The sequence below is a fragment of the Podarcis vaucheri genome (genome assembly GCF_965113315.1).
Source record: "Podarcis vaucheri genome assembly, chromosome: 5".
NCBI lineage: Eukaryota > Metazoa > Chordata > Lepidosauria > Squamata > Lacertidae > Podarcis > Podarcis vaucheri.
The window spans coordinates 37634401-37648611 of NC_138763.1; the positions used below are offsets into that span (position 1 = coordinate 37634401).

Below are 14211 nucleotides of genomic sequence, written 5' to 3' on the forward strand. Positions count from 1 at the left end.
CTCTCCTTCCCATACATTCTAATAAAACTCGCACAATTTTGTGCCAATTTAATATATTTGAACTTGGAGCCAGTGTGCTGCGTGCAGATAAGAATGTAAGCAGGACAAAATGAAGACAAAATACAAGTGTTTTGAGATAAAACAATAAGAAAAAAACAACTTGCATTGTATTTACTGCTTCAAGTTTGGGAGCCCAAGTAAAGTGATGAAGCAAATATTTGAATATATATAGCTAGCATGCAACAATTTGATTTAAAATTGGAAGTTTCCACTTTGGATTTGTTCTCCCACAGCATGGTGCAAGCTCTGAATATGAACAGTGGATAAGAGTTGAAACAGCAGCAGCAGCAGCAGCAGCAGCAGCAGCAGCAGCAGCACAACTGGACCCTTTCTTCTGCTCCGGTTGAAACAAAACACATCTGTCCCATATTGAGCTCTACAGCCACAGCCAGCGCTGTAGCTCTCCAACAGTTTAACTTCACCCCTCAAAGGCGCACTCCTCCATTATCTCCTGAGACAGCCGGATGCCAACTAATATAGATAACTTACACTGGTGCCAGAATTAAAATTTAGCTGTACACATGTACAGTATGTAGGACTTGGGAGGAAACTTCATTGAGCAGAGTGGGACTGGGTAAATATGAAATACTGTTTTATTCCTCTGGCATCATGCAATCAGGAATCATTCCCACAAGAGGGCGATACATCATTACATTTAAAAAAGATTTGGTTTGCAACATCCCCCCTTCACATTAGCAACATGCCACACTTCTTTGGATGAGCGTCACAGAATAGACACAGGGACCTCACCTGTTCGCCAAAAAATCTCAAAGATTATAGACAGGGGCTCCGAAGTTGCATCCACAAGTTCCTTTAATACCCCCGGGTGCAATTAATCAGGCCCTAGAGATGTGAATTCATTTAAAGTAGCTAGGTGTTCCTTTACCACCTCTTTTCCTATCTTGGCTGCAGCTTCCTTTTTGCATCATTTATTCTGTTATCACAAAGTTTTTTCCTCAGTTTTCTCCACGCAGAGAACCTACTACATACTTGCTTGTTCCTCCTCTTGCTCCTAACATAGCTAAACAACCTCTTGCAAGCCTGAGCTCATTGTGAGCTTTGGCTCACTTGACCTTCACTCTGCAACTGTTGGCTACTCATGTATACTCTTCCTTAGTGATTTCCTCTTTCTTACATTTCTTATACATGCCATTCTTAAATCTCAGCTCTTTAGATGCATCCCACTTTTATTTATTGTTGAAATTGTCTACATTTGTGCCTTCAATATTTCATCTTTAAAAAACTCCCAACCATCTTGGACTTCCTTCTCTTTGATAATTTCTGACCATGGGATCTCACCCAGTAGTTCTTTAAGCTTTTTGAAATCAACCTTCTTAAAGTCCAGAATGCATGTCTGACTACACTCAGTTTTCCTTTGCTTGTGTATCATGAAACACAAGAGGACACAATCACTTCCTCCCAAGGTTTCCCAGTACTTCCACTTCATCAGTTCCTCCCTTTTGGTGAGGACCAGGGTCAAGACAGATGATCCCCTTGTTGTTTCTTCCACCTTCTGGGAAATGAAATTGTCAGAGATCTGCAGATGAAGGGCGGTGTACAAATAATAATAATAATAATAATAATAATAATAATAATAATAATAGAATTTGTTGGTCCTTACATTATTGGCAGAGTTTGAGTTCCAGCAGATATCAGGGTAGTTGAAATCTCCCATGACTACTATATTTCTCCTTTTTGAATGTTTGAAAGAGGACGAGATGGTTGGACAGTGTTCTCGAAGCTACCAGCATGAGTTTGACCAAACTGCCGGGAGGCAGTGGAAGACAGGAGTGCCTGGCATGCTCTGGTCCATGGGGTCACTAAGAGTAGGACACGACTAAACGGCTAAACAACAACAACACCATTGAAGTCTTCAGTCTAGCTTGGAGGTCTATCTATAGCAGACACCCACAGTAAGGTCACTGCTGTTTTCCTCTTCTAAAGGTTTTACCCATTTACTATCAATTTGCCTTCCATGCTCCAGGTCATGGATCTCTTCACAATATACACATCCTTTACATATAATGCTGCTGCTGCTCCCTTTCTGTTTGGTCTATTCCTTTTGAACAAGAGTTGTTTATACATTATTTGCTAGCTTTGTTTTGATCACTTGAGTGGGTCTTTCTGCCTTGTTTTCTTTGCTTCATATTCTGTAAGCTTATTCTTTAGGAAGTAACAAGGCGTTTGAACTTCAAAATTGATGAAAAAGAAGTTGCAGAGCATGTATGCGTTTGAACATATATCTATGCTTAGTCTAGTATATTTGCAGAAGGACGTTTTTCTTATAAGCTGGCTAAAACAATAAACCTGTTTTATCACCAGTAAGTACAATTAAAATCAATTAGTTTGCAATAATAGTGTTATTTTATCAACAATATAACTAAATATGCTCCCAGTATTTAAAGGGTTAAAAAGAAAATAATTATGTGCTGCTATAAAATACATATACTTTTTGAGGCATTGAATAAAAGTAGGTAGTGCTTGTTGGTATCTACACAATACAATTCAAAATAACTTCTTACATGAGCCCTGTTGCTAACTTGCACAGTAAAGGCTTAGAGGACAAGCTATATTTACAGTTAACTATAATATAATGTATGTATATGATACAGGGGGTGTTTCTATCTCTTACATCTTTAAAAATTAAAAATTTTCCTTCATTTCTTGTAGTCTTCCCAAACCCCTTCCCTTTACAGTGCTAGCTTCTTATTTATGCATTTGCTTAATTTTCTCACTGATGCTTTCAACGGGTCCCATCCTACTCTTTACAAGCTTGTGTAAAAATAGCCTTATTTTAGCCTTTGCTTTGGTCTAGTATGAAATAAGTTTCAAGGGATGTAATAATGGATTTGAGAGTCATTGTGACAAGTGTGGGGAACCTTTTTTGTGGGGCTGGTCTCCCTTTCTCTAGCCTCCCTATATAGTGGTACCTCGGGTTAAGTACTTAATTCATTCCAGAGGTCCGTTCTTAACCTAAAACTGTTCTTAACCTGAAGCACCACTTTAGCTAATGGGGCCTCCTGCTGCCGCCGCACCACCGGAGCACGGTTTTTGTTCTCATCCTGAAGCAAAGTTCTTAACCCGAGGTACTATTTCTGGGTTAGCGGAGTCTCTAACCTGAAGCGTATGTAACCTGATGCGTACGTAACCCGAGGTACCACTGTACTTCCCCATGGTCCATCACCATTTAATAGACACAGCTCTTCTCATTGTGGGAAGGTTGATGGACACCACTGCTGTAAGGGGCTTGCAACAGCTTCCAAAAGTGGTACCTACCAAGCCCATTCTCTGTTGCTAGCCCTTCCCTTGAGAAAGACTAGTGGAGGAGATATTGGGTGTTCATGGTGGAAGGTGACATCAATGGTGGCACCCAAGAGACAGAAAGGATAGAACCTTTTTAATGGAAGATGTGCCTGATTTAGGGACGGAATCAGCTAGCAAGGACTGTGCGGATGAGGAATGGGCAAGAAATAGATTTCAATGTTTGTTTTTATTAAAAGGCCAATGTGGGGGTGAGATATAGAAATATCTGAGGAGCAAGGGTACAGCCTGTGAGCTTCCCATCCCTGCTCCAAAGAATGGGAACTTGTTTTTAGAACAGACATATTTCTTGTTTTTCAAAACCAGTGGCTGCTGGTGCCCTGCAAAAATGTTAGTTATTCAAGCTTCAGTAATTTGACCTGCCCAGCTCTGCTTGTGCAAACTTCTCCCTGACTAATGGAACAACAAGTTTACAGAAGTTTCTACAAATTTTCCATTCATTTATTTGAAAGCTCGTCTGAAATGGGGTAGCCTAAGCTAGTAAGACTGGCTGTGCCACTAGGGTGTGTAGGAGTTGGTTCATGCTACAAATCACTGATAGCCTTTTCCTCTATGAATTTGTCTAAAGCCAAAGTGGATTGCCATTATTACATCTTGCAGTAGATAATTCCACTGGTGTTTGTTGTTGTTGTTTTTAAAGAAAATACACTGTGCAGAAAAATCCTTCCTCTTGTCTGTCCTGAATCTCCCATTATTCAGCTTCATTGAATGATCCCAGGTTCTAATATTTCTCTTTATTTCTCTTTCAGGTCAAAGCAAACTGAAAAAGGACAGAAGACATCCCAACATCAAGCTGAGAGTACAGGCATCAAGCCCCTGCCTCACACAAGGAAGAGTGGCACTTCTTGATAAGCAAATTATTCAAATGCTGGCAGGCATTGCTCCACGGCATCTTCAGAACTACAGAGAACCACTGCAGGCACTGATGCTTCTTGTATACAGAGTGAACACTTGCTACTTTAGCCAATTGCACCTTTGCCATGGAAGGCTGTTGTGGTTAGTAGCACAGTTGTGTGGGTGCCATAGGTCCTCAGTTCATTCTCTGTGCCCTGTATCAAAGAGTCCTCAAGTCATAGACAGACTGAGCAAATTCGGGCATAAATCTTTCCCTCTCATGCTAGATAGACAAACAGACAGACAGACAGACAGACAGACAGAGACACACAAGGGTGTTGCTTTAAATACCACCACACCCTTCCTCAGTGTGGACCATGTGGTGTGCAAAATTTAGACTTTTGTTCTTGGCCATTCATCAAGAACATAGAGCTGCTGTGATGGGGAGAGGAAGCTTTTACCACAAGTAGGACATCTGCACACGGGTCCTTAGAAAATGCTAAATTGGACATTTTGAGTGCAAGTAACATAAACCTCGGTAATTTTTGATTATACTCTTTTAAGTTCAGAAAACTACATTGGTTCATGTGGGCAGAAGGCCAAAGGGCAGTCTATCTCAACAGCACAAATGACAGGGTGTTAGCACTTCTAAGGAATTCTGCTTCTCTCAAATGTTCATGTTCCTCCCTCACTTTCTAATGGTTGCTGTTGTCTTTCCACCCACTAATACAATTTAGATCCTAAACTTCAGTTTTAAAAGGAACAATACTAAACTCATGATACAAACTGAAGTAAAATTAAACTTGGCCCACTACATTATTGACCCACCAAGCTGAATACAGCTCATTAAACTTATGTACTGTGACCCACCAGGGGCTTGAAAAAGTATGCTACTGCAAAAACAGGGGACATTATCAAACCTGGCAGGCCACAGTACATATCAAATAGGCTGCATTTGGCTAGGTGTGTCCCAAGCTATGCAGGCCTGCCCTAGACAGTGACCTTGACACTTAAGAAGGTTTACTACATTAGCTGCTGTATCAGTCAGGAAATGCAGACACAAAGCCAGGCAAGAGAGTCTCGTTTATTTGATGTGGGAGGTGGGAGCAAGCACTTAAATTGATACTAGAATTATAATTCATTATGGGCAAGGAAAATAATTAAAAATAAATGTCACCTTAGTGTTTTAATCACCTTGGTGTTTTAACATTCATTAGCAATGACACTGGGAGCTAAGGTGAGATTGTCTTACTCAGCAATTGGACAGAACAGAGCTTGCATGTTTTCCCTTACTCTATTGTAAGTTAAAGGTTTAGATAGTTTAGGGTTGTTGTTGTTTTAAAAAATGGAAGCTGTAATGATATACGGGTGAGTCTGGATTATCCCATCTGCTGCAACCACCAAACTCCTATGATCCTTGAATGAAAAAGAATCACCGGATCTGGATGGAATCCACCTGAGCATTCTAAAAAGACTGAAGGATTAAAATGTCAATCTTCTAACAAAAATCTGTAACTCGCCCCAAAGCTTGGCATCCGTCAGAGAACTGAAAGCAATCTATGTGGCACCAGTGTTTAAAAGAGGTTGGTTCTATGAAGTTACAGGCCCATTAGCTGAACATTTGTTAAAGATAAAATCATTGATCATACTTAATAGTAAGACTTGCTGTAGAATCAACATGGCATGGCTTCTACAAAGCTCTGTCTCACTATCATTTTAGAGCTCTTTGAAAGTCTTCACAAGCATGTGGCGAGGGGAAATTTGGTAAAAAATATATACTTGGACTTTCAAAAGGCTTTGACTAGAACTCTTGTCAAAAATTCATAATTCAAAAGGACTCCCTGTAACCGCTGAACAGCTGATCAGTAATTTCAGCAAGCCTTTTTGCAGTCCATCTGCAGATGCAGTTTAGATTCAAACTGTACCTGCAAATGGGCAAAGAAAGGCTCACTGACAGTGGATATAGTAGTAATGGTTCTATATAGATACCTATAAGCAATCTCCTCTAAGTTTAGATACCACATGCTATAAATACCAGTTGTATGAGAACAAGAGAATTAGAGGGCTATTCATGTCCTGCTTGTGCGCTACCTGTAGGCATCTTGTTGGCCAGTGTGGGAAACAGGATGCTGTACTAGACAGGTCTTTGATTTGATTCAGCAGTCCTTTTATGTTGTGTGTCAAAACTGGCAGAAGACAAAACCTCTAAACAAAGCCATCTATTGTCTCAGAAGTTGTTCACTGTCTTTTTGGCACCCTAACCCACTCGTACCAGTATGGTGCATTCCAGATGCTGTGGACTTTAACTTCCACTGGCCTCATCTCCCACAGCCAAGTCAGGGAAGATAGATGTTATAGACTAAAATATATGGAGGACACCTGCCCTACAGATCTGATAGACGCCTCTAAAAGTTAACATCATGCATTGGTTTATATAAGCTTTTGGGTGCCTACTGGCTAATTAACAATTAAAATAAGATACACTTGTAAGAATAATTTGAATTGCAAACTTATTTGGTCTGGACTTATTATTGTGTTCTTAATCATACATAATACATGTGAAAGATGGCAATCTTGCCATCATATCTGAAGTGTGTTGATAGAACCTGATTGTTTCCATTTATATATGTAAATATGGGTCACCAAGTTTTTTCTCTGATTTAAAAAAGAGCCCAGCTTTTAATGGATTTTTGTATATTAAGTGTTTGGATAAAATGCTCATCATTGTACCTCTTCAGAAAAGGAACAAAAATAGTACAACACACACTTGTTTCATTAGATCTGGGATTTCTGTCCCTTCTTCCCCAACACACATTGAGCAACACTCTTCAAAACATGATAATAACTCTTTAGCACTATCAGGAACATATAGAGCAAGCTTTAAATAAATTTATCAAGCCGCCACCCTTGAAAAGTACATATTGCTTATGCAATAGGATTATGGAAACATGTTGTCAGAGACACTTAGGGGAAAGGGATAGTCATCCACAACAGGAAGAATGTTCCACATTATTTTGAATGATAAGTATTATTTTCCCTTGCTTATCAGTTAGGTATGGGTTGATGCATTACCTAGGATCAATCTACAAAGCTAGGCTCCTGTAAATCCACTTGTTCCACAAACTCCTCCTTTTAATCTTCCTCTACAACTAAATTGAAGGGCTGATCCATGCTGTCATTTGTCCCATGTCAAACACGTTTTTAATATGAAATAATTGTGCAGAAAGGTCCTTGCATTTTCCATTTACAGTAGCATTATACCACCTGTAAATACTGAGAAAGAAAACTGGGTATAAGGATCATCATACCCTGCTTGACCTAATCAAGGAAGGCAATTATTTCCGATGACGTTCACGATTTTAATTTAAAGCGGTTTTTGTATTCCTCCCGCAAGTTGCATGTAAAACTCTACTATATAAAAACTGCCAATGCTTTTCAACTTCTCTTCGGCTTTGAGTGTGCATTTGTGAAAGACAAAAGCGCAACTTCACGTACGTTTGCCTTCTCAAGTTTTTGAACGTATGGGTGGGCCACGCATTACAACAAACACGTTTGAGATCCCCCGAATTTTATTTGTTTTGTTTTGCCTCAGCTGCGAGGAGAGGCGTCGTGTCTGATTTTTTTTTTTTTAGTTTACTTTTGTTTTACTCCACACCTCATTCTCCCCCACCCCCCACATCCCCAAGAGCTGCAGGCATCTGGGGAGTGGCTGCCGTGACTTTCCCTTACACGTAAAGAAGCTTGGCAGGAAAATCTCGTCGCTTTCACCGGTCCAACCCGATCCAGCTTCGCACTGACGAGCGAGGTGTGGTTGCGGAGACAGAAATGGCAGTTGGGCCGGAGAAGAGCTCCCGTGGGGTCGAGCGCGGAGGCGGTTATGGGGCAGCCTCTGACCGAGGCAGTCAGGAGAGAGGTCCTTCGCTTGGCCCCATTACTCCTCAGTACCCTTATTATGGTGGCGCCTGTGGCAGTTTAATAGCCTCCGGTAAAGGCTGTTAACTCCGTCGCCGCGCCTCGCTTGCTTTTCTTCCTTCGAGCCACCCGTAGCCGGGAGTGAAGAGCCCCGCCCAGTAAGCAGGTCCCGCCCACCGCCGAGGCTGCTGACTCGGGGCTCGCGGAAGACGGCCGTTGGAGCCCTGCCTGAGGAACTCCGCGGCAGCCAATGAGAGAGGCGCTTCTGGCGCGAGGGGGTGGCGGCGATGGCGCCGGCCTCCTGAGGGGCGGATGCGGGGGGGGGGGCGGAGGGAAGCCGAGGAGGCACGCGAGAGCGGGGAAGTGGGCGCGCAGCTGAGGCGGCTGCGTCTCGCGGTGTGGTCGTCGACTGAGATGTCGGTCTGAGGTGAGAGCGGGGCTGCGGGCAAGGGAGGAAAAGAAGCGAGCTAGGGAAGGGCGCATTCCTCGCCCGGGAGCCGTCGAAGTCGGGGCTGGGCGCCTCCTACCCTCCCTCGGAGTTGCTTGGAGTGGGGGGGGGCGCTACCTCAGCAGCCCCCTTTTCCCGCTTCGGTTTGCCGCCGCCAGCCTATCTCGGCGGCTTCGTGGCCCGAGGGGACTCGGAAGCTGCGGGGTAGGGGGAGGTCAGTCCGTCGGGGACGGGAGGGGCGTGAATTCAGCGGCAGAAAACACGACCTTTGCTCGGGAGAGAAACACGGCCGCGTCCCTCATCCCCCGCGGGGCGCGGCAGGGCAAGGACGAGCAGCGCGGAGTCCCTTTCCGAGAGGCGTTGAAGGAACGGTTTTCGGTGGCTGCTGTCCGGTTGCCTCGCCCGACTCAAACCTGGTGTGTTACAAGTGGGCTGTGCAATTCTGAGATCCTTAAGTGTGTTGTAGTTCTGCGTGCTTTTAGAACTTCTTGTTGCCTTCCCGTCCCAGTTCGAGCTCTGTTCCTAAATATGAGACGCGGCTCTTCCCCCCGATCGCGTTTTTTTTTAACACCACCTGGCGCATGCTGCTCTCATTATGGTTGATTTGGTGCAAATAACGTCAGTTTTTCCAAGACGTTGGTTTCAAAGGGTATACTTGAGGGTTCCTCCCCCCCCCCCCACTTCTAGAAGGCTTGTAGAGTACTTACTTACACACTACTTTCAAAGGACGGTAATTAGGTGGCCATATGCTCACATAGTTGTTTCTAATTATTTATGCAACCCAGCCTTTGATAGCGTTTGGCTCTAATGAGGAGCCTACGTGATTTATGCTTTGGAGTTTTGCAAAAAAATAATAATAATGCTTGCAGACCCCACCCTACAGGCTTGGTACAAGCTTCCCCATGAAACCTCCTGGTACCTTACTGTGTGCGCCATTATTTATACTCCAGCTATGGCCAGTGTGCAGACACACAATGATAAATACTTACATGTGCAATCATTATACTAACTAGATTCTCTACATGTGAATTTCAGAGTTAAGTCTTAGCTATATGGAGATGTCTTCCTGAAAATCTGCAGTATGTGAAACTTCCTGAAAGGATTGTTCAGGCTGCAGCTTCTCTGGCATCTAGTTTCATAGTGTGAAAATGGAATTAAAAGGAAAATATTGCAAAAATAAATATCTAATAGTATAAGATGATAGGTGTACTGATCCAGTTCCTGTTTTGCTGCATTGATCTTGTCAATATTGTGTTTGGATCAATACTCTGTATGGCTTGTAAGTGTCTCAAAATGGCCTGATACAGTGGTACCTCGGGTTACATAGGCTTCAGGTTACATACGCTTCAGGTTACAGACTCCGCTAACCCACAAATAGCACCTCGGGTTAAGAACTTTGCTTCAGGATGATAACAGAAATCGTACTCCGGCGGCGTGGCAGCTGCAGGAGGCCCCATTAGCTAAAGTGGTGCTTCAGGTTAAGAACAGTTTCAGGTTAAGTACGGACCTCCGGAACGAATTAAGTACTTAACCCGAGGTACCACTGTACTTGGAAATCCCCTTTCTGCCAAGTTATTTTAGTCTATTAAATTATATATCTTGTAGACATTTAGTTATATTGTAGTAGACTTCATGCAGTTGATCCAAGGCCACCTCGGCCCCATTTCAGAGCCTATTGCCAGCTACTGCCAGCAGGAACACTGCCAGCAGTAGAACTACACCCACAGAGCTTTCAGCAGGTGCGCCAGAAGCCTCTGTGGAGGAGGTTTCTCGCTGACTAGTGAAGCCTTTTGCTGGTAGGAAGGCATCTCTGTGAAGTTCTAACCCCCTCAAGGTTATGGATTGGGGAGTTACTGTTGTTCCATCCATTGAGTGGGTTTGCTTTGCTTTTTAGCTGGAGTCTTTCATCATTTGTATAATTGGGATTTCAGTTAGGTAGCACTGCTGTGGTAAAGCTTATGTATGTCCAAATTTGCATTTGCAGCTGTATCAGCGGCACACATGGATTTTTCTTGTAGGCTTGGGGGAATAGTAGATTCTGTATACAGTATTTGTTGCAGTATCCTTTGATAACTTTTTGTGTTTGATAATGTTTTGCAACAATTGTGTCCCGTCCCGTCCCCCCGTCCCCGAATGGAGGGTATGAGGATTAATATTTTTCTTAACCCATTCTGGGCTTTCTGTTGTTGATAAAGAATGCATTTTCATTTACAACTGCTGTCTTGCCACATATTTCTGATACAATGCCTGAAAAGTTATCTTCCATCTAGGGTACTCCTCTTGTGTTGCTGTTTATCCCCAAGTCTCATGCAAGGCAGGCACAAAAAGGTTTATATCAGTTATTGCTGAGGTTTGGGCAGCAACAGTTAACACTTAACTTTTCTGAGGATGGAAATTTACAAGCATGCCGTGCTATTTATATCTAACAGTTTATTTTAGCTAAAGTACTTTGATTCTATTCTAGCTATTGATTTGGAATGTTGTGTTAGCCTGTTCTTTCTTAGGAGGTTTAGGGCAGGTAGTAGTTAAATACACATACTAAAAATACGTTTGTTTGAAAAAGAGACACTAAAACTCACCCATCACAACTCCATTTGCAATCCCCTTGTCCAAATAAATAAATGTGTCTGTTGTTTCCAGAAGATAGACCTGGACTTAATGGATTACATCCAAAGAAGCCTGCCTGATTGTGCAATAGGATTTTCCTACTTCTCCACACACATCCTGTAGACCCCTGCCCCCACCTGCTCTAGAGTGTTTCCAGAAGATATACCCGAACTTAATGGGTAGTCCCCAGTTCAGCCCCAAAATCTGCTCTAGGGGGTTTTATTAACTGGAACAGATTTGGGGGGCTCTAGGGAGACTTCAGGGGGGAAGAGAAGAGGAAGTCCTGTTGTATAAGCGGAAGTCTGCTTGCACAGTGTTGGATGTCTCTCAGTAAAGCTCTGAAAGATGGGAACTAATAAAGGCAAGGAAATGCTTTTGTTGGTTTGTTTAACAGAATTTATATGACGCTTGAGTGTACAAATTTTTTTCCTTTAAGTGGTTTACAAAAATAAGTTACTGAAAGTGCCTTTCTACACATGCACCAAGAAATAGCTCACAGTTGAACACAGAAATTATGACTGGACAAACCTCAATGTCTGAATCAACCTAGTGTATATTACTGCTTGCTTCAGAACTCACACTGCATTAATTGGTTACAATATACTCACTGTTCTATTGTTTCGGTTATACTGAATGGACAACTAAAACTGGCATTCCTGACTTGGCTGTTGCAAGCTACTGGTCTTCTAAATTAAGCAGAATTAGAGATTTTGTCTGTGAAGTAGCAAACTTGCTACAGTTGAGAGAGCTTATATTTGGCTTTCAATTTTGGAAAGCTATACCCAGAGCAATCTTTGCAAATGTTATGGGTTGTGATATTGATTGACTTAAGCTTGGAAGATGGGAGTTTCATTGGGAGGGAGGTTTGGAAGTACTCATAATATGCCATATTCATGAGTTATTGGCTAGTTGTTTAGATGGCATAATTAACTTGTTATGCTACTATCTGGCGTAAGCTAACACAAAATGCAGTATGCTATAATGAATATGTTTCATGCTTTGACAGTTCCATATATTTATTTAAGTTGCTATGCAGCCTCACTACTAAAAATGGAAGGTTTTACCTGTTTTAGATTTTTTTGTTTCTGTCTTTCCCTCTTTAGTATGTACCTACTTGCTGCATCATTCTGGCACCCATATTAATCCTGGATTATGGACAGGTTGAATCTCCCTGATTCCTTACTTTGCCCCTACTTCAATCCAGGGGTGGACTACAGGTTTAGGAAGGTTCCACTTTCAAATCCATCTTGCACAGCCCACTTAACTTTTTTGTGTTTTGCCCCAAGATGAAGTAGTGAGAGGGATGACATAACTCTGAGGCTCTTGCCAACTTCAAATCCTCAACAAGTAATTAGTAAAGCAACATATTCTAGTATTCTTACTTCAAAGATTGAATTTCAATATTTTACAACTTTCTTTGAAAATGGATTTGGTGTTTGAGCCCCAAATACAGAGTGACATCCTGAATGTGTGCACCAATTCTCATCTGGATGTTTTAATCTTCATGGGAGATTATTGTGTTGTGTCTTCCTTGAGATGGATTTGGAATTCAGAATTCTATCCTGAATATGTGTACCGACTTAATTTTTGTATCTCAGTGTTCAGAGGAGTTGTTACGTTACTCACTCATGCATGCTGAACAGGAGGAATTGCCCCCAAAATCTTGTTGTCGGTAGTGAGTGTACAGAGCTGTAGAACAACTTTCAACAGCTAATTGTTATATTTTTGCACAAATTCATGGTGTACTGACTTTAAAAGTTATTAAAATAAATTATTTGTATTTTTCTCTCTTAGTTCATTGGATTGCTGCTTGATGGTGGAAAATGGGCGAGATAGAAGGCACTTACAGAGTGCTGCAGACTCCAGGTTCTCGTTTGGGAGTCCAGAAAAATCCTGGAGTGAGCACCCTGGAACCAGGACAGAACCTCTCCTCTGCTATAGCCTCAACACCTGCTAAAACACATGAGCGGTCTCTACAAATAAGGATAAAGCATTTGGACAACACTGTGGAGATACTTGATATTGAGGTAAAACTTTCAGTATAGCTTTGGATTTTTGTTTGTATGCAACATGGAAAAGGGATTCATTTGAGAAAGGGAGTGAATCATAGAAAATGCACTTAATGAGGTCAAAAGGGCTTTAGCTATTCTTTAGCTATTCTGGTGAGGCATATAGGAACAACATGTAATGTTACAAATATAAGAATCTCAAGATCAAATCAAACACATGGTTTAATTTATTTATTTTCTCACTAAAACCCCATTACATATGGGACTTAAAACAATGTTAAACCACCATGGTAAAAATGTATTTACCTCCCCATATAGTCTGTATGTGGCCATGTAAGCAGGTGTCCTGTTTTTTTGGAGGACTGGTTTATTGTTAGTCCCCCTGCTCTTAAATGGGGTGGAGGGGTGATATGAAGCAAATGGGGGAAGTGAAGTGGTTTTTCCATTTTCTGTGTTTGACTGATAAGAAGTGCCCGCAGCCAAAATGTCTAAATATTGTGAAACCTGGAGGAAGAAATATATAAACAGGATAGTCTTGAGGATACCGCTGATGTACACCTTGGCTAGGGCCAAATTGGCTTTTTCTGTTCCCACCCCACCCCAGCCATGCCTGTGCTCATATTGATAAAAAACAAGAATTCTGAAGCACCTGTTTAGGAGTGTTCTAAATTAATCTTTTCTGTAGTTTCACTTGGAGGAGAGAGGCAAAACTAGATTATCATTCTAGATTATCTAGATTATCATTAAGCAATTAGTGGGGGAAATGCTTTATGCCGTTTACCCCTGATACTTTTAGGTAATGTATTTCTTCATAAATGTAGGATACGATTTCATTACAAATGGTTGTACAAATCCTTTAGTCATAAATGCTTCAGAACATTGCTAGGTGAAATTTTCTTGCATAATTCAGATATGAAGTTCTTGCTTAAAGTTTCTGAAAGAAAATCTAATGTAGCTTGATATATAGTTTTATTGCCAAAGAAGTACAGATTTTATCTTGAATGTGTGTCTCTTGTAATC

General features: G+C 41.8%; 1 protein-coding gene across 5 annotated transcripts in view; it reads left to right on the forward strand.

Annotated features, from left to right (window-relative positions):
- Positions 1-8435: 8435 nt before the first annotated feature.
- FARP2 (FERM, ARH/RhoGEF and pleckstrin domain protein 2) overlaps positions 8436-14211 on the forward strand; it is a 65202-nt gene continuing 59426 nt past the window's right edge. For 3 of the 5 annotated variants that reach the window (XR_014219512.1, XM_082221756.1, XM_082221758.1), the window contains exons 1-2: positions 8437-8554; positions 12977-13209. Coding sequence is in view for 4 of the 5 variants with exons in the window: in XM_082221756.1 (XP_082077882.1) it covers positions 13006-13209 (204 nt within the window). In the remaining variant the exon portion in view is untranslated. Of the gene's footprint in view, positions 8555-8846; positions 8992-12976; positions 13210-14211 lie in introns of those variants that run through there. The other 2 variants (XM_082221759.1, XM_082221757.1) reach the window with 2 other exon arrangements.